The sequence below is a fragment of the Ptiloglossa arizonensis genome, chromosome 4 (genome assembly GCF_051014685.1).
Source record: "Ptiloglossa arizonensis isolate GNS036 chromosome 4, iyPtiAriz1_principal, whole genome shotgun sequence".
Lineage (NCBI taxonomy): Eukaryota > Metazoa > Arthropoda > Insecta > Hymenoptera > Colletidae > Ptiloglossa > Ptiloglossa arizonensis.
This window is the reverse complement of record NC_135051.1, coordinates 20,318,473-20,344,297: the sequence shown is the minus strand read 5'-3', so window position 1 is coordinate 20,344,297 and position 25,825 is coordinate 20,318,473. Positions and strand designations below refer to the sequence as shown.

The 25,825-nt window shown below is 42.4% G+C and overlaps 1 protein-coding gene across 1 annotated transcript in view; it reads right to left on the bottom strand.

Moving 5' to 3' along the window:
- Nucleotides 1-174: 174 nt before the first annotated feature.
- Nucleotides 175-25,825, bottom strand: part of LOC143145981 (uncharacterized) — a 137,328-nt gene continuing 111,677 nt past the window's right edge. Inside the window, exons 2-6 of the mRNA XM_076309883.1 lie at nucleotides 21,306-21,578; nucleotides 18,988-19,446; nucleotides 16,578-16,879; nucleotides 13,628-13,883; nucleotides 175-8,237 (exon numbers count right to left, since the gene is read on the bottom strand). Coding sequence (XP_076165998.1) covers nucleotides 5,868-8,237; nucleotides 13,628-13,883; nucleotides 16,578-16,879; nucleotides 18,988-19,245 — 3,186 coding nt within the window. The 5' untranslated portion in view covers nucleotides 19,246-19,446; nucleotides 21,306-21,578 and the 3' untranslated portion in view covers nucleotides 175-5,867. The remainder of the gene's footprint in view (nucleotides 8,238-13,627; nucleotides 13,884-16,577; nucleotides 16,880-18,987; nucleotides 19,447-21,305; nucleotides 21,579-25,825) is intronic.

Below are 25,825 nucleotides of genomic sequence, written 5' to 3'. Positions count from 1 at the left end.
TGTCATCTTACGGTAATTAATTGAAATAAATATAGATTATGTAATAGATCGTTCGTTAAATTTAGTAAAAGCCCTTGCTTGTAGCTTCAATATGTACTCGTAATTATTTCATTGTTTAATAGGGAAAATGATTACATCGAATTGTTTTAATCTAATCAATATATTACACTTTTTTTTATATATATACAAAAACATATGACTGATTGCATACTCATTGTATGCTTAATTCCGCATTTACATCGTACTGCAAATCAGTAGTATTAAATACTATGAAAAGGAAGATATAATACATGTAATAAATTGAAAGCGAATCAGTACAATCATTTGCTTACGATTTTCTGGTAAATTATCGATAAATTATTCTTCGTTGAGGTAACACGAATATACGGAATCATTTTACAATATTTTATCGTATATTACCTTACAGTCGATGAATTAGTCAGATTTTATCGGATTTGACCGTTCTCGGTAAATACACAGTAGCAGCGTACGTTCATCTAACTAACAATGATGTCGAACAATCTTACGGGAAATTGTTCGTGATTCTTTCTTTATCTGAACATTTTGTACCTACAAAGAATGATAATAGATTTTTTCATAAAAATATATCGGTGCCTCCCACTCTGATGAACGTTATCTTTTATTTGTACAGAGATTCCATATCGAGTGTCGCATAAAGTGCCGTTATACCACGACACAAGAACGAAAGTCCTCGTTCTTCTGTTCCTCCACACGTTTATATGAATGGAAGACAGTTCCGTAGAACGAATCGCCGTAAGGAATGAAAAGGTGCGGAACCTATTTTATTATATTAGAGATACTTAAAAAAAATTGATTGTACATTGTTTGCAGTCGTTAACGCAGCGAAACGTTAGCATGTATCTTGAGAAAACTCTTTGAGCTGTATTCAAACAGGAATCCAGAATACGCGATGAAATAATTCTTTATCTTCATGAAATTGATAATAAACTATTTCTAACGGATACATTCCAATAAAGACTTTTCATATTCCATAATATTAAGTACAGGAAAGTTGTATACGTAGGAATATTTTAAAATGTACCGGGTAAGCATAGGATGGAAATAGTATTCATAAAAATAAAGAGCATTCGAGCCGTGAAATCGTCTTCTCCAGAGAAATATAATTAGTTCTGGCTTATTTCTCAAGTACAAAGCTCAAAGCAATCAAGAGATCACATTTTTTTAATAATTTATGAGAACGAATCAAATATAAGAAACAATTGAAACACTATACAGGTTGTACCACACAATGGAGACGAATTATATCTTTGAAACGTTTTTAGATAGAAAAAATGCCATAAGACAAAATTGGAAGAAAGATAAGAATGGAACATATTCTGTTATTAATTTTATCCATTTTTATGCATTAATGCATCTAAAAACTTCGACTACACTTATTTCTTATATTGTACATAACATTTTTAGATACACTAATCGATGCAATCTCTTTTCTTCTGTACGTAAAAATATTAAGAGGCTCGTGCTTTGGAACTACTAGTTTAAAAGTTATTGCAATTTAAAGTTTTCTCGGTCCATTTATTTGTCTAAATTAATTTACTCCTATCAGTTGATATAGTTGAAGACTGACACTGCAGTCAGCTTTCAAAAAACTCTCCACCGCGTTCTAAACACTTTCTTTACTTTCTTTTCTTTACACTATTTAAGATAAGAATTAAGTCTTCTTTGGTAATTTTTGATGTTTCATTCAAAATATGTGAAATTTTCAATTGCATCAACTTTTAAATTAGTTGTGTTAAGGCATAAGTTTTTTAATACTTTCTTGCAGAGAAGAAAAAAGTGCATCGATCGGTGCATTAAAAGGTATAGAATACGGTATAAAGAATAGGTTCCGTTAAATTTGTTGGATACATTAATGCGCAAAAATGTATAATATTAAAATCAGAACATGTACTATTCACGATTGGGGGAATGACCTTGAGCAGCCAATTGAACTTGATCCGACTGTAGGTGGTGATCCTCTAAATACTTTGAGCGGTGTATTGTTCTTTAAGTAACTAAATTGAGAGCCAAATATTGTGGTTGCTCAAGGTTATTAAGAGAGAAACACGACTATAACGTTCAGCTAGTCTACCGCTTTAATTCTCGCCGTTTAGTGTAAATCTGCTCACAGATGCTTAAGAGAGGAGGTAGTTTCTGACATTGTTCGTAGTCGGAGATGTGGCCTTGAACGGCCAAAATATTTGGCGCCGACCTCGGGCTGTGAAAATGATCGTGAATTCGAACGGATAGTTTTCAATATTAATCTCTAGCAACAGTTTCTTCCATGTTATTAATAATATCGTTCGTTCATGAAGATGCTTGTTCCTTATACTTCTGAATTACTTTGCGTACGAAATACTTTTATTAATACAGGTTTACATACACTTGTATCTTTAACTGAACCGAAAAATAGGGAGACATTCTATTAATAAATAGTACAGTATCCGCACACGCACCCACATACACACAGACGAGCAACGGAGATGGGAAGGGGATAGGGGAATCCATTTTTAAAAAATACCGCAAACGTGCGATAAAAATAATTTTCATTTCACCGGGCACCGTTCCATGAACTTATTGTATAAAAGTAGTTTTAACGTTTAATTGGCATTGAGTGGTTGAAGGGACGTTCTACATAGTCCCGAGATAGTTTTCGGAATCCGAACTGGCGAAGCGAGTTTTACAGCTGCGTAATATAAAAGTTAAAGGATTCGATTAAAGCATCCGCGGATTGATTTGAATGTCAGACTACCGGGAGCGCGATCGTTACAGTAAATCCCGCTTTCAAGTAACAATTTTTACACCCGACTCGAGTAACGAAATCTCATCGAGAAATGAAAATTTTTAAATAATTTTCATTAAACGACCGTGACAATATTAACAATGTATCGATGAGGTTCTTCCGAGTAAAATGAGTACAAACACGACATCGTTTGGATTATTTCTAACGATGCAAAACGAATTGTTTTTCAATTTTGAAAATATACACGCTTTCGAATAACGTTCCGTTTGGACTCGTTTTCATCCAGAATACGACGCTAATTCATCGAGGATACTTTCATAGAGATACAATGATAAGTATAGAAATTTTTATCTCGCGTTAACGATTAAAAAATTAATTCGCGGGTAGCGTCGCTTTGAAGTTCACTTCCGTTTTATATTGCGTTTACGTTCCTCGTCGGACGGTACAAGCGAGGCTCGACTCGAGATAAAAATCGCTACCTACCCTGTTTTCGAGTTAACTGACTCCCGATGTTTTGTCGCTTGAAAGCGAAAATTACCATATTACGTAAGAACAGAATCAATTACGTTGAAAGTGTACCTAACATGCGTTACGTACTACGAACCAAGTACTGACAACGCCCAGCAGAATTCGAATGTTTAAAATTTTTTGGTCCTTACGTTCCTTCTACTATACAGTTTCCTTAAATAAATTATATCTCGCACGATCTGAAACGACTCTCGCACGGCCTCTCCTTGTCAAACAAGACTTAACATTGGAACAACAATTTCTTGTTATTACTTTACACTAAAGTATCTACATACTCTGCGGTAATGTTGCAGAGGTTTATGGTCAAGGTCCGTGTTCACGTGACAATAAAACTGAATTTTATAGTCACGACAGTGTGCTTACGTCGTGACATTTGTTGCTATAAACAGGGCACAACGTGTAACGCGATATGATCTTGGCGCGGGGGTGTTATTTACATAGAAAGTGAACAAATCAAGTTACCTCGTTTTCAAGCGAACACGTGGTCCCGGTTTTGTCACTTGAAAGCGGGTACTGCGATAGCGCGGATAAGTTTTTCGAAGCCAATGTATGATATCGTTCAAATAACGCCGCGACAGTGCTACCATCTACAATACACGGGCGAAGAGGTTGCGTTTGGAGATATGGCGGATTGCCCTTGAACGAATACGACCTGCCGTAACTTTAAGCAATTATCTCGCTCGCGTATTGTAGTTTTCACCTTGCACAGCTTGTGGTATTGGGAATGTCACCTCGGTAATAGCACCTCGGTTAATTAATGCGACACGAATGTCGTAATTCGCTGTTGTGGCTATAAAAATTGTAAATTGATAGTCACGTGATCACGTGCCTTCAGTGCGTTGCACCTAAATGCCGATTATCGCGGTGCTGGATATTTTGCAAGACTTCGAACGTGGTTGATCGCTAGGCGAGCAATCTTCTCGAACGTTAGGTCGCGTGACTTAGGTTAATTGTAATCGACTATAATTCATTGTGACTAGTCAAACGAAGAACAAACAAATCCGTGGAGTATGTTACTTGAAAAACGGGAGGGATTGATTTCGTAGGTTCAGATCAAACGCGCAAGATCAAACGTCGTTGAAGTTTTTTCATGGTTTCTCAGAGGTATCTGTTCAGAGTATTCGGTCTACATGCCAGAGCGTGTAGGTTTCTCGTGAAATCACCTCTGAGAAACTTTGAAGCTCCGCAAAGAACATTGTTCGCCTGTAAATGATCGATTTGAATCAGGTACGCAAGCGGTAATATTGTTCGTGGTTCACAGCTTTTGTTTTTCGTCTGAAAGAAATTCCAATATCGCACGATTTGCTTGGCACGGTTTCTGCGACGTTCGGAGAAGCCTGAAACTGTTTAAACATCAGCCAGGTCAGCCACGATCAGCGAGGCAACGTCTGGGACGCGAAGTTTCTTCGCGTCCAATTGATTACATCGTTACGAGAAATACAATCGACACAACTTATGTTTCAAACAGTATTCATAAATACAAATCGCGTTGTCGTTGCGTACGTACACGACATCTGGAACAATGATTTTTTCGTATATCCACGAACAGTTAATTAAATCAATTATATTACTCGAAATCGTTCGCCTTCTGATATTTCACATTTTGAACTTTTCATTTATATTAAATATGTCAGTGTAGTTTCTGTAATATATTACAAATTTGTGTTACGACGTTAATCCCAAGACTCATAAAAATCTGAGTAACTTCGAGGGACAATTCCGAGAGCTCAACTTGCAAAACTGTCTGGATTTGCTTTGGAAAAACTTGAATCTTTGAGCTAGGGGCGGGACAGGGGAGGGGAAATCTAAATTTTGAAGTGAATCCGTGCCACAAGTAAAGAGTTTCGTCCTCGAAGCCTTAAACTTTTAAATCTATCACTTTCAAGGGAGATTTTTCATATTGTACGTTCGACGCTACGGTATCTATTCGTTAAGAGCTCGGTTTTAGCGTACACGCTGAGAGCTCGGCAGTCTCTCCGCCATGTTCGATTCACTCCCGCGTTACGAAGACGAGAGAGAGAGAGAGAGGAACCGAAAGACACGAGTGACGACCGCCCGGACGAGTGTCAGCTCGGCGTTAAGAGCTCGCACGGTTATCCCGAGCCGCGAGCTCTCAACGAACGAACACCGTGAACGCGGTATCTCGACTGATCTTTCCTTTTAATAGTTAAAATATGGAAATGATCCTCTCGAAAAAATCACACTTCGACGACAGGCATCCCAGGTCTGTCTCCTCAGTAGTCCAAGGATTAATCGTCGGTAAAGCTATAATTATAGAATTTTCCTCTCTGACGCGATCGCTCTATGATCCCGCTAAAGACACGTCATACTATCACAGTCCAACTTGAAAGTTCGATACCAGTGTTTTCACGATAATTGTCATCTATACTTCGGTAGGTTTCCCCTAAGCAGGTAGACAGAATAATTTCCAGCGGGCTCCTGAGCCGTTATAAAAATACAGACGGTGGCGCGATCGTGTCGTTCGCGCGACAATCGTGTGTAAAAATCTTCGTCCCGGCGAACGGGGCGCGATTCGATCCGCAGCGTGAAGCGATTCATCCCCCGAAAGCGGATCCTATACCCTAACGCCAACACCGCTGTCACCCTTGATCTCCGAGACGAACTCGAACGTGGGAGTGCAAATGTCCGTTGGGGTCGGGGTGGCGAGGGGTGCCAAGCGTTGCCTCCTCTTGGCGGACGTGTCCCTGAGGATGTAGTCGGTGCTAGGTCTGATGCGTAGCCTGCTCCGGTGCAGGGACGGTTCCAGTCGTAGGATCGTGCAGGATCTGGTCGACAGGCACCTGTTCCGGCACACGGACTCCGTGGACTTGCTTTGGAGCTCGGCAACGTTTGTCGACCTCTTCGGGCTCGTCGACTCCATGTTGCACGGTGACAACTCCCGCTCGGAATCGGTGGTCAACATGGACTCGTCATTCTCCTCGAAGGACGTGAAGATGTCCGAGTCGGGCACAGAGGGCGGGCTGAAGAACGACTCGCGCAGGGAGGACGTCAAGGCGCCTGGGCACATGAAGGGATCGAGGGACGTCAGATCGTTCAGATCGCTACCGCTGTTGCACACCTGGAAGTTGTTCACTGAGTACGACGAGGGGAAGGTTTGGTGCTCGGAGACGTTCGAGAGGATCTCCTGGCTCCTGGAGGACTCGGACCATTTCGAGTCCGACGGTCTCCGCGAGCTGAACCTGGTCGAGTCGTGCTCGGCGAATATCGGTTCAGGCAGTCTACCTTCCCTGAATCTCTCCGAATTTTTCATCAGTGCCTCGAACAGATCTATGGGCTCCATGGTGGTTGCCACGCCGCACGACGGTGGATTGCTCGAGGAATCGTCGTGACTGGATTTCTCCGTCGCGGATCGACGATCCTCGCTGTAATCTTCGATGTTCAGCAAGACGGATGGTATCACGGGATCCGAGTGCCTGACTGGGCTTCGCCTGTTGCCCAGCGGGGATTTCGAGCGTTCGATATTGACCGAGGGTTTCGATGTCTCGGAGTTCTTTGTGCTCTCTTCCTCCAGGGACGCCAGAGGTAGCGGGTCTATGGGACTGGGTGGTTCCGAGTGTATCGTCGGGACAGTAAGAGTCTCCATGATCCTGTACGGTTCCAACAGTCTGGCATGGGTCATCGGTTCGATGGTATTGATCGACTCGGAATGTTTCAGTATCTCGATGTTCCTTCTGGCCTGTAGCAGTCTGGACGCTGTGTCCAGTCTGGGCTCCAGGGTACGCGGGTTCGCGTGATCCAAGTGGATCAAGTTCGCCAATTGGTTAGGCGTGATCATCATGTGTTTGGGAGAGGTTTTCTGGCTGCCCAGCAGGCTCGATCTTGTGCTGTCCGGTGTGGACGGTGACGTGTGACTGCTCTGGAATCTCAAGTTCAGATTGGGGCTGGTTCTACCGAAGGTGTTGCAGATCTTCACCCGGGGACGGGGGTAAATCTGGAATCGTTTCTGATTCTCCATTTGCTGGGAGAGCATCACGTGTTTGGCCAGACCGCCCTCGTACCTGTTGTGATTCAGATTCTGCACCGAGTACCTGTGAGTCTCGATCGCGGTCCCGCTCGCCGGTAGCCTCAGACTCACCTCCGAGTGTCCCGTCGCCGCTTTGATGTTCGGATCCGACATGGAGCAGAGATTCGAGTTCCTTCGTTTGGTGTTGATCGGGCCTAGCGCGTCGTTGAAATCCTTGGTGTGCACCATGGGGCTGTCCGCGCTCAACACCGGGTCCGACATTGTGTTCATCTGCAGGGTCTTGCGGTTCAACGTACCGTCGCTCTTCAGGTTCTGATACGAGATGAATTTCGGCTCCGACGCCTTCGAGAAGTTCTTGCTGGTCAGTCGTTTGTGGTTCAGGCGTCTCAAGTGACGGATCTTGTTGAACGTTGGGTCCAGCAGGTACTTCAGGTTCTTGAATTTGTCTATGTTGTGATTCGAGTCGATCATGTGGTTTCGGTCGATAATGTACTGGAGATCGAGCATCTTCGTCAGATCGTGGATGTCCTCGTCGATGATGTTGGACTGCCTGCTCTCGGATGACCCGTGATCGGGGTTCCTTTCCGGTGAGATGTCCGTGTGTTTGCTCGACGCGTTCAGGCATCGTTTGCTGTTGCACAGGGTGCTGTTCTGTTTCGCGGCGAAGCAATCCTCCACTGCGTGTCTTCGGCCATCGTTGCTGTTGTTCACCGCAGCCAATTCCAGGTTCGTGTTCGAGCCACGTCTCATCGGTGAGCAACCGTATCGACTCGGTGTCACACCGAACAGTGCTACCAGTTTCTCGGTGATCTTTCCCGCGGCGACTCTCATCTCTCCGTGATGGAAAGCGTAGATCCAGGGATTCACGCCACTGTGCGCCATGATGGGTAGCCCTAGCCACACAACGGCCCATTCGGAGAGGATGTCGGTGCCGCAGAAGATATCGAGCAGCATGCACGTCTGCGGAACAGAATTTTTTATCATGTCGAGAAGATCTAAGCGAGTCGTTTAACCGTATCGGATGAATTCGTTCGTGGTCTATTTGTCGTGTAAAGTGTGCTTCACTTTCACCTCTTTGAAAATATAAAACCTAACAAATTAAAAGACATTCGTCCAGTGAGCATCCTTGGATACGGTGTATTTCACACCAAACCCTTTTTTTTTTTAACCAAATCAATAGATAACGAGGCGTTTCAGATAGCAGTTTTTATCGACTCGATCTGTAATACGTTATTATATTTTAGGTTCGCACGTTGCTTACGAACACGGTCCGATAAAATATTCGCGGTAGTATTCTTCGTACTGAATTTTGCAAAACATATTTCACGATTCTAAGCGCAAGAATAACAAAACTGCTGAACGGTTAATATTGCTGTCCAATATCAACCGAAACTTCCTCGGTATTTTTCTTACCGTTGGTAATTATTCATACCTGTCGTACTCGTTAAGAAAATACCAAATATCCCTTCCTCCTCCGTTGGTAGGGAGGATGGATACTTAAGCACAGTTTATTTATGGCTCGTTTACGAGGCTCGAAGAATTTTTGCAAAGCGTCGAAAGTGAAGGTTGGGCAACAAAGAAATTCCAAGGATGCTCGAACGATCGAGTTTATGTACGGCTAGGAGAATATTTCCGCGCAACTATCGAACTTACGAAGTAAAGGTTGATTTTACGAGGCACTCGTTCCCAATAAGGACCTTTTTACATCCACGAAACGGATACAGCGTTTTTTATACGTTCCCACGAGCTCGAATCGCTCAATTTCATCCACGGTACCGTACTACACGTTTCGTATTTATAGAAACGGTGTGCAAAGGGAGACGTCGTGATAGAATACATCACGGAAAGGGCCAAGGTTGGCACGGACGATTGGGAACCGAGAAACTCGTCTTTATCCGGCCGAGTATCTGTTTCTTGTTCGATTCGTCCACGTGGGCGGCTCTAATGTCCCGACAGCATGAACAGTACGACCGAGACTACATCGTTACGTATGTGAGCGAATGTGTGGGTGATATACGGGCCGAAATCGCGAGCTATTTGTACCGACCTCCATTAATGGAAGTCGGTGGGAAGGCTCGTGGTGCTGAAATCAGTGTGTATTCGGCCGTTTGGTTGTTTTTATCCCCGCGTAAAATATGGAAGGGAGCCACATGGAACGTCACGGTGAACAAAAGCCGCGCCGCGAGTCTTCCAGTTCCGGGGGACATTATGCATTCGGTGCTCGGTTGCGTTTGTATCCGCGATGTAAATGGAAAGTTAATTCTTTCGTCGGGAAGGAGATAAACGAACGTGGCTGGTTAGACGCCGTGTTGGATATTTCTGGACGGTTGGGCGCATTTCGAGCGACTGAAAATCTCTGGTAAAATGTTGCACGTATGTTGGAACGTGGGTGAGGATTTTACGGTCCTTCGACCACTCGACGATCACGAATCAGTGTGTTCGATAGCTCCGAAATTAACGCTAGGATCTCGAATAGATTTTTCGAAAGATCAATTTTTTTGCAACAGTTTTTCACTTCAGTGTACCTAGCAGTGGATCTTTTCGTTGGTGGATTTGCGAATATATTTTTCGGAATGAAAAAGAAGACATATTTCTTTTTGCAATTGGAAAAAGTTTCCTTTGGTAATCTTCACATCGAAGCACACTTAAGAGGATACAGGTGCAAATGGGATTGGGGATCTTGATCTTGAATCGAGTTCTCGTAAGATCGTTTTCTTTACGACACTGGATTTTTAAATTTACTTTTTAATCGTGGCAAAGACCATGCTTCTTTATGGAGCTTCTGCTAAAACCGATGCAATATGCATATTTTGTAACGAACCTCGCTTCACGAACCACCACAGTGAAATATCGATTAAACGCCTCATTTGTGAATTATGGGCGCACAGCTAGCGTACATCGTGTGTGAAACTTAGTCACTCGATTCAGTTTTAATCCCTTGTATTACCAACGAATTATTTTTCATCACTTCTATCAGACCATATATACATTCTTTCGTAGAAATTCCTAAACAATGTTCATGAACGATAGAACTCGGTTTCTCGATTCACTTTCAATCTCTCGTATTACTAAAGAATTATTTTTTACAATATCCGTGTTAGATCATATTACACTCGGTTTCGTGAAAGTTTCTAAAATGAATTATTTTCACAAAGCACGTTCAATTCAATTCGATCGTTTTTTCGCTGGTCTCTCGCGAGTAACTATCGGTTCGCTTACATCTCGAGCGTTAAAATTAACAACAATTTCAATTACAAATTCAATTTTACGAAGAAGTGTGAAACCGAAGGGGCAGTTATCAACCGTTTCTCTACGCATTGCGGAGAATAAGTTCGGTCATGGTCGTGTTGCTACCGGTACAATGAAATTGTTTGTAATTGTCGTGACGGCGGAGTTTCTCGCCGCGATAGTCGAACGAAATCGACGCAAAAAGGGAACGAACTTCGCTTTCGCCGCAAGTTTATCGAAGCTCGGCTTGTTTCGTTCTCCTTGCGGTTCGCCTGGCGCTCGTTTCCGCAACTTCTTTCGCTGCCGCAATTTCGAAAGTTACGTCGTTTTTCACCCTTCAGCCGCGCGGAACTTTCGCCCGAGGGGGATGGAGACAGACGCGTCACGAAAACCTCATTACCACGCTCGCCCTGTCGATTCTCGCAATATCAATCGATCACCTTAGCCACCTCGGTGCACGCGAGCATGCACGTCGGTTAGAATTTTTATTCTTCTCGAAGGGGAAATCAATTCCATCGTCTTTGAATGGAATTAATTGAATTTCGAAAAATAAGCAACGAACGGAACCGTGATCGAGAGATCAAAATTCAAAATTTCGTAAACCCTTCGTATTTAGGTAAACATAATGCATATCCGCGAAATCGAGTTTCAAGATACGTTCTCGAGTGTTTAACATTTTATTCGTGCAAATTCAATCGAGATAAAGCAATATTATCGCGCATGGTCGTGAAATATGATTCTTCGCGTTAAAAAAAAGCCCCGCAACGGAGGCATTTGAAATGGTTTTTCATTCCCCCCCTTTTCCCCGAAATTGAATTCAATCCCAGAAACGAAGTTTTTTTTTTTTCTCCTTTTTTTAAATAGAACGAAACGAGATTCGCAACCGTGGCACCAAAAATACGTACGGACCGTATTGTTACGTTCCGAAACGTTAACTGTAGCTAAATATTTGCAATTTAAATTCAAACAGAACGTTTAAAGTTTGTTTTCGCGCGCATTGAAAAATGGTCAGGCTTTATCGTTGCGTGTAGGAACAACCCGGAGATACGTTCCTCGGAAGTGAAATAATATATACGCGGCGGTTGCTGTGGTAAAATTAAATCGTTCGTTGTAAAAAAAAAGTTTGCATCACGGTGGATTATCGCCGGCGTCACTTGTAAATCCTCGTAACAGTTTCGAAACCGACGATCCCGTTTCAGAAGTTCCCGTTGCCTCGTAAATTACTTATTAAATTCTTTACAGTCGGCGCACGTGTTAGTCTCGCAGGTACGACTAGCAACACCGCCCTCGTTTACAACGTGTTGCAAACTACTTGCTGCGCGTTACAACCGGGTGTTATCGTTTGCAAGTGCGACAAGTAATCGAGGGCCACCTGACAGGCTAATAACGAAGCGAATGAAATACGTAATACAGAACTGTGATGAAAAAACAAAGTATATATATATATATATATAACGGATTTACGATACAATATTCAAATACCGTAGTTCCTCGATTATTCGATCTAATAGGGGAGAAAGATTGGTTGGATCTGCTTCTTTGGGACAAGTGGTAAAGACACACGTGGGGATAATGCATACAAGTTTTAGGGTACGATACATGAATAATAAATATTTAATTGCAATATACATCGAGTTGAATTTTGCGTAGAACAGAGGAACGACAAACGTTTATTAATGTTTTAGTACGAGTCAAGATTTACGAAATGAAAAAGTGAAAAAGTGGATCGCGTCCACAGTACACCGAGAAGTTTCATCGTTGTACGAAGTACTTAAAGCGATACCGTGGAAGATACTAATGAAATAATCGAGCCATTGAAAGATAAGTTTCGCGTAGAATCGGATAAAAGCGTGGAAACTCGTATTAAAATACCAGTTTTTCGGAAATATTGATACACTCGGAACATTTTCACGGAACTCGATACTTTGTGTAATACGTGTACACGGGAACCACAAGTGGTTGCATATAGAAAATGGAACGACGTCAATTTCAAATACTGAACATGAAGTATCAGAGAATACGAAGTTAGGTAGAGTCACGGTTGGAAAAAAGGACGTTATTTTAAGATCGAGGAATGGGTCCATATTAAGAAACGGTCGGTCTTGGATAATCTCAGAAAGGTTTATGTACCTTTCAAAGAAACGCATCTCGCAAACAAAGATAGTTTTAGTTTATTTGCACATTTACGTTTGCAGGTGTATATTTTCGTTTGTGTTAGCGGTGCACACTCCGTTCGCGTTCGTGTACTCGGTTAAACTGATAAATTAATATTGTCTGCGATTGAAGCAACAGTGACCGCACATTTCACCGACTTAAATAATATTTTCACGCGTTACGAAGATACCTTAAACTCGATTTTACGAGGGACAGCGTCTCGAATTTGTTACCGAAGCTTTAATCGGAACGTTAATCATAAAATACATACTTTAGAAACGATTTATTTACGTAGAGTTTCAAAGAATCGGAGCACATGTTTGGTAGATTCTCGATCGATGTACTTCGATCCGAAATTTACCGAATAACAATTTCTGTATAATTTTCCCGCCAAAAAAGGGTCCGGAAGAAAATTTATTCCGAAAGATCGACTCTTCTCGAAGAGAGCAAAAAAAAAGGAGGAACTCGATACGATTGGTAGTTTCGTAAATAAAATTTATTAGTATAAGAAAACTTTTCTTATTATTTTTTATTCGCAAATATTAAAATTCACTTCGACCTGACCGAAATTGTCCCCCGAAATTCTTCGTAACGAAAGCGGTGAAATCGCGGCCGGTTACACTCGAACGAAAATTCCAATTTATTAGCAACATTTGTGTTATTCGACGCGAGGTCACGGACATGAAAATATACTTCGCGGTAGAGAATGTTATTTTAGGTTGAAGCTACGTGTACGCAGCTACGAAATTTCGTGTCGGAGACCTCGACAACCGCATACTCCTGACAAAGTGGAATTGATGCTGCGCGTGTCCGTCGGACAAGTAGTACGAGAGTAATAATAGTCGGACGGAGGGTAACGCGAGCCGTAGCAACGAGAGAGGTTACCCCCGTAAGAACTTGCACATGCTCCGGGGGCTTGGATGTAAATGGAGATACATGCGAGACGTGTGTTCAGGTGGTCTACTCACTTGAAAGGGAAGCCACAGTATGAGAAATGCGCCGACCGTGACTGCCAGTGTTTGACCGTAACGCGGCAAAGCCATAGTCTGGGTTTGATGCCTGAATGACAGCTCCACCGTATAGATCGCACGTGCGTGTGCACGCGCCACCAGGTACACGTACATGTAGCACCCGAGAAGCACAAGGGCGCTGGGAGCCCATACCGCCACTACCAGGAACACCCTCACCGGTGGGAGCACCGCTGCCCCGAACCTGCAGCTTTCCCTGTAATAGAAACCCAATTAATGTTACTCGTTAGTTGGTTTTCGTTATGCAACGACAGCCATTCGACCAATTAATCTAGCTCGGCAATCCCGTGTGTCTGTTAATTTCTGACACACGTGTGCCGCGTACGATTCGCAACGCGTGACACGTGCCCGCCGTCTACGCGGTATATCTACGATGCGTGTTCACGAGTCGAAACCGTTCGTCTTTCCACTCGTTTATTCTGTTAATCGTTTTAACGTTTTTATCGAGTTAATGGGAAATGTATCCGCGATCGAATCATCGATCGTATGGATTTTGTATTTGTGTACCTGTACCCGGATGTACGGTGTCATCGATGGGATCGAGGTTAGGTTTTTCGTGTTCATTTATCTGTACCTTTATAGAGGCATGATGTCATTGAGGTTAGATTTTTAACGTTCAATATCTGTACATCGATACGATTCAAATTTGGTTTTTATATTAACTCGTTTGTACGTCTAATGATGTCATTGATAAGATTGAGGTTAGGTTTTTATATTCGTTTATCTGTAACTCTGTGTGGTGTCATTGATACGATTGAGGTTAGTTTCTTAACACTTATCGAAACAATTGAGGTTAGGTTTCAGCTGTTCTTTTCATTCGTTTATATTCGTTAAGGAATAATACATGGGTATGTGTTACGAGTACGTGAAAGTTGAGGTGTAGGTAAAATAATGTTATTAAAAATTTAACCTCGGATATGTACGTACATCGAACTCTAGGAAAAAATAGCAAGAGTACTGGTAAAATATTGAAAAGTAACAACCAGAACGAGACCAGAAGCGTTAGGTAAAAATAGAGGGATTAATGATTTTACGATATACCTAAACGAGGTGTATTCTAGGTAATTGCGTATATCGGAAGGATAGATGATTACTATACTACATAGATGGAAACTCGATTGTGGGATACACGTACGCGATTGATGGTACATGGTAGGTACATTAGCACGAGAGATTAGTACGAATTAGTGATCGGGTAACAGACGACGAATCGATTTCACAAAGAACCGATTCTACGAAACTCGTATTTAAAATACCCATCGAGACGAATTGTGTTCCACAACGGTGATTTCATTACGTGCACTTTAGCTCGCGAAATTAGCAACCCTCTTCTCAGTACCGAGGGAAGATCACGCTCCGATTGTAAAGTATACGAGGATATCGAATGGTGCTTGTTGCAGGAATGTAAACAGAATACGTGTCAAGGTTGCGACTATGCTCCTTTATATTGGATGAGTGGCTACACACGATCTGTATTCGAACCCCTAACTTTTATTAGTAAAGTTTCCCCGCATTTAATGCCAGATGCTGCCCATAATATCCAAAGGGACCGATATTGCTAGGAATTTGTAGAGACGGTTCTATCTAACGTTTCAACGATCCACGTTGTACCACCCACGGGTTTTGCATAGTGATTCGATTACGCCGCGGTTGTAACGGAAGAGTCATTTGTCAATGCAAAGTTCGGAGACGATAATGGGAGAACGATAAATCGAGATTAACCGGGTGCCCGTTATCGAATGGAATTTCTACTTTGCGTCCCGCTTTGTTTGCTAGCAGAGCGCATTCACGAGTTTACGAGCTCGTGCAAGACGCGTCGGCAAATAGAAGGGAAACTCGATAAAAGACAAAGCCCTCCTAGTTGCGTATTAACCGTGTCTCTTGGTAAACACGGTGCGGTGAAATGTTTAAAAACCGACTGGAAGAAATTGATAACGTTTGTGGCAGTTTGTTGAACATTTGTTCTATTTGTTTCCGTGTGTGTGTGTGTGTGTGTGTTTGACAAATGCGAGGATACCGAATGCGGTCAGGTGCATTCTTAATGAAAACGTGTGATTGCAGACATTACGTACCGCATGGTTCGGTTCTGTTCTTCCGTTAGGTTTGTCCCTGTTTGAGGAACGTGACTAGTGGATAATTCGGTTGCGAAATTTTCGCAGATTGTCCGACAAGTAGACGTCAATTGTTGGTACAACATCGAGGGGGGTTTTCTCAAATTTTCGAAGGTTGTACAATATGGTAGAAAATTTTGTAATTGAAATTATTAGGAAGAATCGGGGGGGGGGGGGGGGATTTAATTGCAGGACGGAGGTTGGTTTATTTCTGGTGCAACTACGCAACTACGTTTTACGTCTATACTATTAAAGTTAAATAAAGAGTACCGTAGCAGCAGCTTAGGTATTATTAAATAGTTAACTCTTTTATCGTTGAACGTAAAATGGACACGGTGGAATTACACGGTCCACTTTGTAATACGGTAAGGAAATAACGATGGACGATGCGAATATAATTTAAATAAGTAATTCCGCACTTGAATATTGTATTTTTGTAATGTCTTATTCGAGAAATAATAAATTTGTATTTAACGACTCAAGTTTGTCCGAAGGTTGTAAATCGATTGAAAGGGGAAATATTGTACTATATTATCGGTATTTACAAACACCTATATCGGTAGAAATAACGAGCAATAGACGGACACGTTATGTTGTACTTAACATAAGTACAAGAAATTGTGTACAAGAAATTTTCAGAATTGATTTCTTCGAAAACGAAAAATTTCGTTGCATATTTTACAACGTATAGGAAATAAGATATAGATTTTGAAAATAGAATTTTCAATTTTGAAAATAATTCAATAGTTAACGAATCAAATGTTCCATGCTGAACTCACCCGTATTGTTGGTTCCCCCTGATCGCTTTCGCGTAGATCAACGGGGAGAAACCGACCGCGATCGCGTAGATCCAGAACAAGGCGATGTACTTCTCGATGTTGCTGTGAGTGATGATGTTCTTGTACCTGAGTGGTTGCGCAAGCGAGGTCAGACGATCGACAGCGATCGCCACGGTAACCAGGACGCTCACGCTGCACAGTGCAATTGCAACGCAGTAGGGGATGATGCACAACGTGGACACTCCATCCTCGGGTAGCCCGACAAGCTCCAGGTACACTCCAAAGGGCATAAACAAGCCGACCTGCGTGAAAATAATATCGAATTTTAATGCATAAGCGATCTTGAATCGTTTATTTTCAATATAAAAACGGATCGGTATAAAAAAAAAAAACTTTTCTCCTTTTAATTCAAATAACTTCTTTTACGGATTTTGTTTTTACAAAGTGATCTTTTCACACCGATAGATCTATTAAATATTGTTATTTTTATATCGAGAAGTTTTAGAAATATTCATTTTTTTACATCGGTAGATCTGTTTTCTATGGACATTTTTACATCGGTAGATTTATTAAATATTGTTACTTTTGCATCGGGAAATTTTAGAAATATTCATTTTTTTACACCGGTAGATCTATTTTGCATGGACATTTTTACATCGGTGGATCTATTAAATATTGTTACTTTTGCATCGGGAAATTTGAGAAATATTCATTTTTTTACACCGGTAGATCTATTTTGCATGGACATTTTTACATCGGTAAAAAATATTGTTATTTCGACACCGGTATAGATCCATTATTAAATATTTTTACACCGATGGATCTACACCGCGTATAAATTTGTTCAATCGACCGAATCTCCAACGTCCGATCCGTATCGATTCGAAAAGTCGATATTCTTTCCAAATGGATTGTTACCGTGCTAACGTGCACCACGGTTTTGCAAACCAAACGAGGACCGGATGGCGCGATGGTTCCCCCTGCTCGACCCTCGGTTTCACGAGCTTTCGCGATAAACAACGGACGCGCGAGGAAATACGTTCACGGAAATGAAAGCTCCCGCGATATCGCGCGGCCGTTCGAAATTTCAGCTCGGTGAATTGCGCTTCGAAATGGTTGCGCGCGCACCGTCGACTATGAAATTAAACGAGATACGAAGCGGCGACGTCCTGCTCGTAAATATCGGGCCATTCTCGAACGGATTGGTACAGCCCGTGGCCATTAACTTGTAAAAATGCATCGGTTTTCGCAACGGTTAATTAAAAGTGGGAACGCTTCGAGACACTTCTCGAAGCGTGTGGGAAGGGGAGGGGGCAACGTTGGACGAATTATATCCGGAAAATCCCCGTCTCGAGGGTTGAAACGATCGATGGACTAATTAAAATACTCGATTAGCCGATCAATCTCGGGGTACAATGAGGCTCTTCGATGTCAATGCCTTCTTTGACTCTGACGGAGCTGTCGAAAGGTTCGATAGGGAACTCGATAGGAAATACCTTTTCGCGAGTACTATTGCGTTGAAATTTGAGCAATTGGGACCGATCTATTTTCACGGTCTCCTATTTTTTTTTTAGATTAGGACAATTATGATTCTGAATATTATTTTAACGATAACGTGGAATCTCTACTATTGGAATTATTTTTAATGCTTGAAAAAGAACGTGGAAGAGGAAATACCTTTTCGCGAGTACTATTGCGTTCAAATTTGAGTAATTTCTTTTCAATGTTTAAAAAAGAACTTTTGCTTCGAGTCGGTTGAGATGATTTTCGACAAACGATCATAAGAATTATAATTCTTGGTATACAATGGAATCTCCACGATTTGAACTTGTTATACAAAGTAACAGTATCAAAGAAATAACAACCTTTTAAACAAATCTATCATATCATACAAAGAGTTAAAATTATAGACGTTAAAAGCATCTCCACTGAAAAATCTCCGAAGCGTTCGTGGCAATGGAAAACCATCCGGAATAAATCGAATTCGAGCCATAAAAATGATATATTTCATACTCACAAATTTGAACCGAGAACGTATGAAAAAATTTCAGTACGAAATTCAAAAAAGGAAACCATCCCTGTAATATTCCATCCAAAATACAAATTCGACCTCGTCGACAAAAAAAATCTCACCTCGATAAATCGCAACGATGAAACGTTTCTAATACTATATTCGATACAGGGATGTTTCCGTGAAAGGTCGGCCCGTGTACAGCCACGTTGAATCCATTCGAGTCTTCGTATCGGGATAAAGTGATTTGCACGTGCACCGTAATTACTTCGAGCAGTGTATTTATCCGATCGAGTCAATCCGTTAGTTCGAGTACCGAGTATACGTACTATCGCGCCACTGGTATTCGCGTTACGAGTACACGCGCGTTTGTCCCATGGAATCGCTTTTAATGCTTACCCCGAAGTCGCTAACGGCTAAAGAGACCAGCAGGTAATTGGATGCAGTCCGTAGCCTCTTGTACTTATAGAAAGCGACCAGGATAATTGAGTTCCCGGTGATGGTGATCGCCGCCAAAATGCAGACTATCGACACCGCTAAAACCACCGAGATCGGATTGTCGAGCCACGTATCGATTTTGGTAACCGTCGGCAGAAGAGCGGTCGTCAATTCCCCGGAAACGGTGGACGGAAGTGGGTCCGTGGCGGGCGTTGACATTGTAATTCGCGAGCTTCCAAGCCGGGCGTTTTCCCACGGCTTCGGGTCTTCAGGTAAGATTCCGCTCGTAAACACGCCCTTCGTGGAACGACATGGCGCATCCAGCCAAGGCGTTGGAAATTTCGCGCGATTGGAATTAGTCGTGCGGCTCGTGTTCCCGTTGCACCGTGCGATCCTTTGTCCCGTCGGCGTCGAAACGTTCTGAAAATGTAGCCGGGGTTTCAGTGATCGCGAGTTCAAACTCGTCGCGTGAATCGAACGCCGATGAAGAATCGCGTGCGAGACTCAACGCGTCTCGACGATTGACTCGTTCGATTGTATTTCGTATAATTATAGGAATACCAAATTTGGTTTTTCGCGTGGATTCGGGTTAAGGATGTGTCTCGAGTCTATGGGAAGCTTCGAAGCTGAACGTCGAAGGTGAGTTCTCAAAGCTTGGCTCTTCGAGGTTCTTTGCAGCTTTAGATAAAACGCGAAGTATTCGTTGCTTATGGAGGTTTGGTTTTCCAAGCTGCGAAGCGTGTCATTAGAAGCGAGACTTTGATGGGTTGTGTGCAAAGCTCGTGGATGTCGATGTTTGAGAGTTGAATACGAAGTGAGAGGTTTCGGGGACGGTGATCTGAGCTTGAGTCTTAAAAGCTCAATATTGAGAGTGAGTTCTCAAAACTTACTTACAAAGTATGAGTCATGGAAGCTCAGTATTGAAAGTGAGTTCTCAAAGCTTGTTTACAAAGCTTGAATCTTAAAAGCTCAGTATTGAGAGTGAGTTCTCAAAGCTTCCTTACAAAGCTCGAGTCATGGAAGCTCAGTATTGAGAATGAGTTCTCAAAGCTTGCTTACAAAGTTCGAGTCATGGAAGCTCAGTATTGAGAGTGAGTTCTCAAAGCTTGCTTACAAAGCTCGAGTCATAGAAGCTTAGTATTAAGACTGAGTTCTCAAAGCTTGTTTACAAAGCTCGAGTCATAGAAGCTCAGTATTGAGAGTGAGTTCTCAAAGCTTACTTACAAAACTCGAGTCTTAGAAGCTCAGTATTGAAAGTGAGTTCTTGAAGCTTGCTTACAAAATTCGAATCTTAGAAGCTCAGTATTGAAAGTGAGTTCTCAAAGCTTGTTTACAAAGCTTGAGTCTTAGAAGCTCAGTATTTAGAGTGAGTTCTCAAAGCTTGCTTACAAAACTCGAGTCTTAAAAGCTCAGTATTGAGAGTGAGTTCTCAAAGTTTGCTTACAACATTCGAGTCTTAAAAGCTCAGTATTGAAAGCGAATTCTCAAAGCTTGTTTACAAAGCTTGAGTCTTAGAAGCTCAGTATTGAGAGTGAGTTCTCAAAGCTTGCTTACAAAACTCGAGTCTCAGAAGCTCAGTATTGAGAGTGAGTTATGAAAGCTTGCTTAAAAAGCTCGAGTACTCGAAAGTTGAAAGTTTAATTCGAAACGTGAGTCTTCGAAGCTGGCACATAAAGCTTGAGTCTTCAAGCTCAACATTAGAGGTGAGTTCTCAAAGCTTGCTTAGAAAGTCTGAGTCCTCGTAAGTTGAAAGTTTAATTCGAAACGTGAGTCTTCGAAGCTGGTCCGTGAAGTTTGAGTCTTTGAAGCTCGACGTAAAACGTGAAACGCGACGTTTGAAAGTTCAAATACGAGTGATGAGTTATCAAAGCTCGATCGTAACGTTTTTAAAGCTCGAGTCCACGAGTCTTGCATCTGAAACCCCAGTCCTTGAAGTTTCGAGTCTCGAACCTTGTATCGTGTAAGTCTTTCGTACTCGATCATTCGTGTCTTCGAGTCTGAAATTCGACCACCAATTCGGAACTTTTCTGGTTACAAATCTAACAAACCCACATTATTCAAATTTCCCCAACAACTTCGTCCAAGTTACAACCCGATCATATTTTGTCGACTCGATAAAAATGAAAATAAAAATCTAGAATAAACGAAACAAAGTAAATCGATTTGAACGACTCGAGCTTTCCAACATTCGGGAACTTCTGCGATTGTTCGAGACTCGAAGCCTACATCGTCAACACCGATTCGAGTACGGTGTTACGTTGCAGATCAATTTTACTAACCTTCCATGCATTCACACGAATCGTCCACTGCCATTGTAGACTTCGACGTTGGCCTCTAATACCTCTGCCGCTTCAGATCGTGATTCGAGACCGTGGCGATAAATTCGTCGTGATATCACCATCAATTCGAGACAACGTCACGCCACCCGGGATAGGACCCGGAAATTACTCGATTTCGGTAACGATTTCAACCTTGACCCCGTTTTCTCGTCTATCCACTGTTTGGCCGCGGCTTTTACGACCGCCAAGACTTCACCCTTTGCCTCGAACTTTCTGAAACAAACATCCGCATTCTGTTGCGATTACCCCCTGGCTACGAAACGCTTTTTAATGGCCGCCCGGTCGCTCTTTCGATAAATCAGCCCGTGCACGCGATTACGCGCAACAGCTGTGCATACAGCGTGTTTGGCGAACTCGTGGAACGCATTAAGTGTCCCGTACGATGTGCTCGTAGATACCGTGATTGCGACCCTTGTAACGATTATAATTTATATCGTTGCAAATTATAGCCCCCGGATCGTAAACGCCCCGGTAACGAACGCAAAGTGCTTTTTAAATTGTCGTCAAGGTGTTAACCGAGTTTCCATCGTCACGAGATACGTGCAATCTTCGAGATTTAAAAATAAAAAAAAAAAAAAAAAAAACAAAAAAAAAAGTACGCAACGTATTTCGATCACGATTGTTAACACACTCGCGGAGAGACCACGGGAACTCTTTTACGCGCGATCTTTGGAAATTCGAAAAAAAAAAAAAAAATTGTGCACAACGTATCGGACCGTAATTTGTTGACGATTATTAATATACTTGCCGAGATATTACAGGAATTCTTTCGTGTAATTTACTCGCACGATATCGGAGTTATTAATAACGGACCCGTGCGCTGTATGGAAACAGCGAGATTATTATTCCGCACGAGTGCAGCTTTCGTTTGAACTGGAACAAATTAAAAAGTTTCGAAATTGATAAAATGGCGGCAGTCGGACGGGGTACAGCTTTATTACAATTTTTACATCTTGTTTCTTTTTTTGTTTTTTTTTTTTTTTGCTTCACGAGAGAAAAAAAAGAAGAAAAAAACAACCAGGAAAAGTCGTTAACAGTGGATTTCAACACTTAGAAGAAATTCGATGATATTCGTATCGTTCGCGAGAATGATACGCGCGGAGGATTGAAATTATGCGATGGATGCAATACGGTTCGCGGTAAAGAATAATACGGTGAATTATATACATCGCATGTCCGTACCTTCTCTGACTTTAATTTAAGCTTATTGACGTAGCGAGATCGTCTTCTACACAGTTGTAATTGAGTCATAAATTTTCAGACCCTCTTCCCATTCTCGACGAACTAATTGTTCCACCCCAGGAATTTTCATGCAAATCTCCAGTCACTGGTTCTCCCCACCCTTGTCAGTAGGACGTTCCAACTGATAGGAGATTCAACTCCACCAATTACAATTACTCAACACCCACCTACATCGAGGCGATAAATCTTGAAAACTCTGGTTAGACCGAACAAAGAGCATCGGGTGTAGCACCGGCGGAATCAAGAACTATAAGTCAGATCCAACGGTGACGCGCATTGTTAGAACACTCAGGCATTCCTGCATTCGAATACCGAACCGATTCACGCGCAACACAAATTAAACCGGGTACACAAACACGCGTACAGGGACGATTTAAACACTCCAGCACGCTATTGCGCGCTAAGAGCAACATTTACGTTAAATGCGCACATTCGCGGCAATTTCCGGTTACAAGAAACCGGGGGAGGGTGTTTCCACTGAGAAGGTAGCGCTCTTATTTCAGCAATTGACCTTTTTTACTCTCATTCTCACACGTACCTTCTAACGAGTAAAGTAAACGATGTACACCGATATTTAGTTAACTATAGTTTTACATTCTTCGTTGAATCTTCACGAGAGGAATACCAACGAATCGGTGACGTTCTCCCGATGAAAACGAGCCCAAACACGACCCCATTTAGTTAATTTTTAGTTCCGCGGAATTTTTCAAAAATAATTTCAAAAATTCATTTCTATCGGCGACGTACCCCTGGAATTCCTCCGTGAAATTCATTCCTTCGATTTCTTCGTTCGAGCATCATCGATCCCTCGTGTTCCACAGTATTTACAACCGACTTAATTTTTGGTTATTTTTCAAAAAAAAAAAAATATGAGTGAGCCGTAATCAAAAATAGTCAAAAGAGGGTCGTGTTTGGGCTCGTTTTCATCGCGAGAATCTCCCCGATCCATTAACGATCCTCTCGCGATCGTACGACCGTATGAATTTTCATTCTCGCATTCTCCACACGGAAATTTCAATCCACGCTCGACGAGCATCGATCCCTTCCACGAAACGTCCGTTCTCCGAACAAATAAGAACCCCGTGACCCCCTCTACCAAGATTTCTCCACGAGGGGTAAAATTGTTTCTCACAAACGAACGAACGCGTTCGACAGTGTCCCCCGTTGGGATGTTCGAGTAATTAGGTCTGAAACTCGCTCCCCCTACGAGTTGATCCGACTGTAACGGAATCTGTCGAAGAAACGCAGTCTTGGTGCACAAACGGTGGGGGACCAACGGGGGCCACTGCTAGTTTATATTCACCCGCACGTCTTCCATTATCTCGAATTTGCAATTCGGATGCGACTAGCGTTAAAGCTCCCAGAGAGACAAATGACCGCTGGCAGGGTTAACCGCTCCTGCCGGCGAGATCGTTCCGAGCTTATCAGAAGCAACGTACGAGCGACTGGCCGGCCACTTCTTTTCCACGGGCCTGGGCTAACGCTTAATTAATTCAGTCGCGCGGAAGCGCATTTTTAAGGCGGGTGGCGACGCTCGCTGTTTTCTCGCGGTGTACGTCCATTATCCGTTTCAAACCGCGTTACGGGACGCTGTAATTAAGGCCAGGCTCGGTGTTCTTGGCCATTTTCACGCGATTACAGTTATCGTGCCGTTTAACCACGCCTCGTGGAACACGGGACGCGAGAGAACCTCACGTTCGTCGAACTTCGCTGATTTCGCGCCGATGGAACGCGAACGAACGTGGGCGCTGTAACACCGTTTCCGGTATACGTGGGAAATCGCGCACGATTGAATAAATATGTATTAGCGAATTAATGCACCGTGTAATATTATATTAACGAACGACCGTTCGGATTTCACGCGGCCCCGTGTGCCCGGGGATTTTCACTTGGGATTGTTTGAAATACGAGAACGTTATTTATCCGGTGCCGTTTGCCGCGATACAGAGAATTTTGGGAAATGTATGGTCAATGGGGAAGGGGAGGGGGTGGATATTAACAGCGCACGAAGATCAACGAAACGTTGGACGAGATATTCGAATCGTCCATTGGTATACAAAAATTCAACGCTCGTAAACACCGACACCGTGATATATTATTTATAACTCGGGTATCATTGGTGGAAATTTTGTAACAAAATTCCCACAACTTCTTCACGAGTGTACCGACGAGGGTGAAAAGTTTCAATTTTATAGATCGCGTGGTTTTGCTTCAAAAAAAAAAAAAAAAATTCTAAATTTTAGAATTTTTCGACCCGAGAATTATAGAAAGGTACTTGCATAGGCGTAGTTGTACTGCAAAAAGATATCTAATGAAAAATATGTATAAACAGTCTCGAGAGATGTTCGTTTTTTAAATTATTTTTTCGTAATTTTTTTATGGTTAAAATGGCGAAGAAAAATTATTTTACAAGAGAGATACTGTTTCGGTTAGGAAGAATGCACTTTCCAGGTGCATCGTTGCATTTGTACGAAATGTGATTCTTTTCTGATTTGATGACTCACCTCGTGCGTGTAGGATAATTGTATTTTCGATACAATCGATACTGCGATTTTTTTCGTCCCCTCTTCCGTTCTTAATGCAATGAAAATTGTTTTCGTGGTGAATCTTTGTATCCTTGCGTAATCTACGAGGGCTCGTCAAGTGGCGAATTTCTTCTTCGTTCATTATCCACGTTCACCGAGAACCTTTGGAGACGGTCGAGCATGATTAAAGCTCCGTGACCAGATCTTCACCAGATCGTTCCGTAGCCGGCTAAATTGCAGCTATTGCGTTCTCCGCGCTGAATGTAATGGACCTTCCCGCTTTGATGTACGCTCGAGACATTAAAATCACCGCTTTCGACCCTCTTAATGCCCGACGAATTTCCATAAACTCCTTTCACCCCTTTAACAATCTCCGTGTCTTTCATACTCTTGTGACGCTCGTAAAACATTGCACGACCAATGTGCACTTCGTAGGTAATTTGTTCGATGCAACGATCCATTATTTTTATTAGTGTGTTAATTTTCGCGCGAAATTCGCGTGAATCGAGAGCTCGACGCCCAGTCGAGTCGGATAGCAACGAAAGATTATTTGGAAATCGATACGCGTCGTATGGCATGTACTGTGCCGAGTTGAGAAGATTACCTCTCGAAGGAATCGCGAATCGTATCGGTACGGACGTTTTCCTCGATCTTTGAGAAAAATTACTCGAAGTTACTCACGTTCTCTTTGAA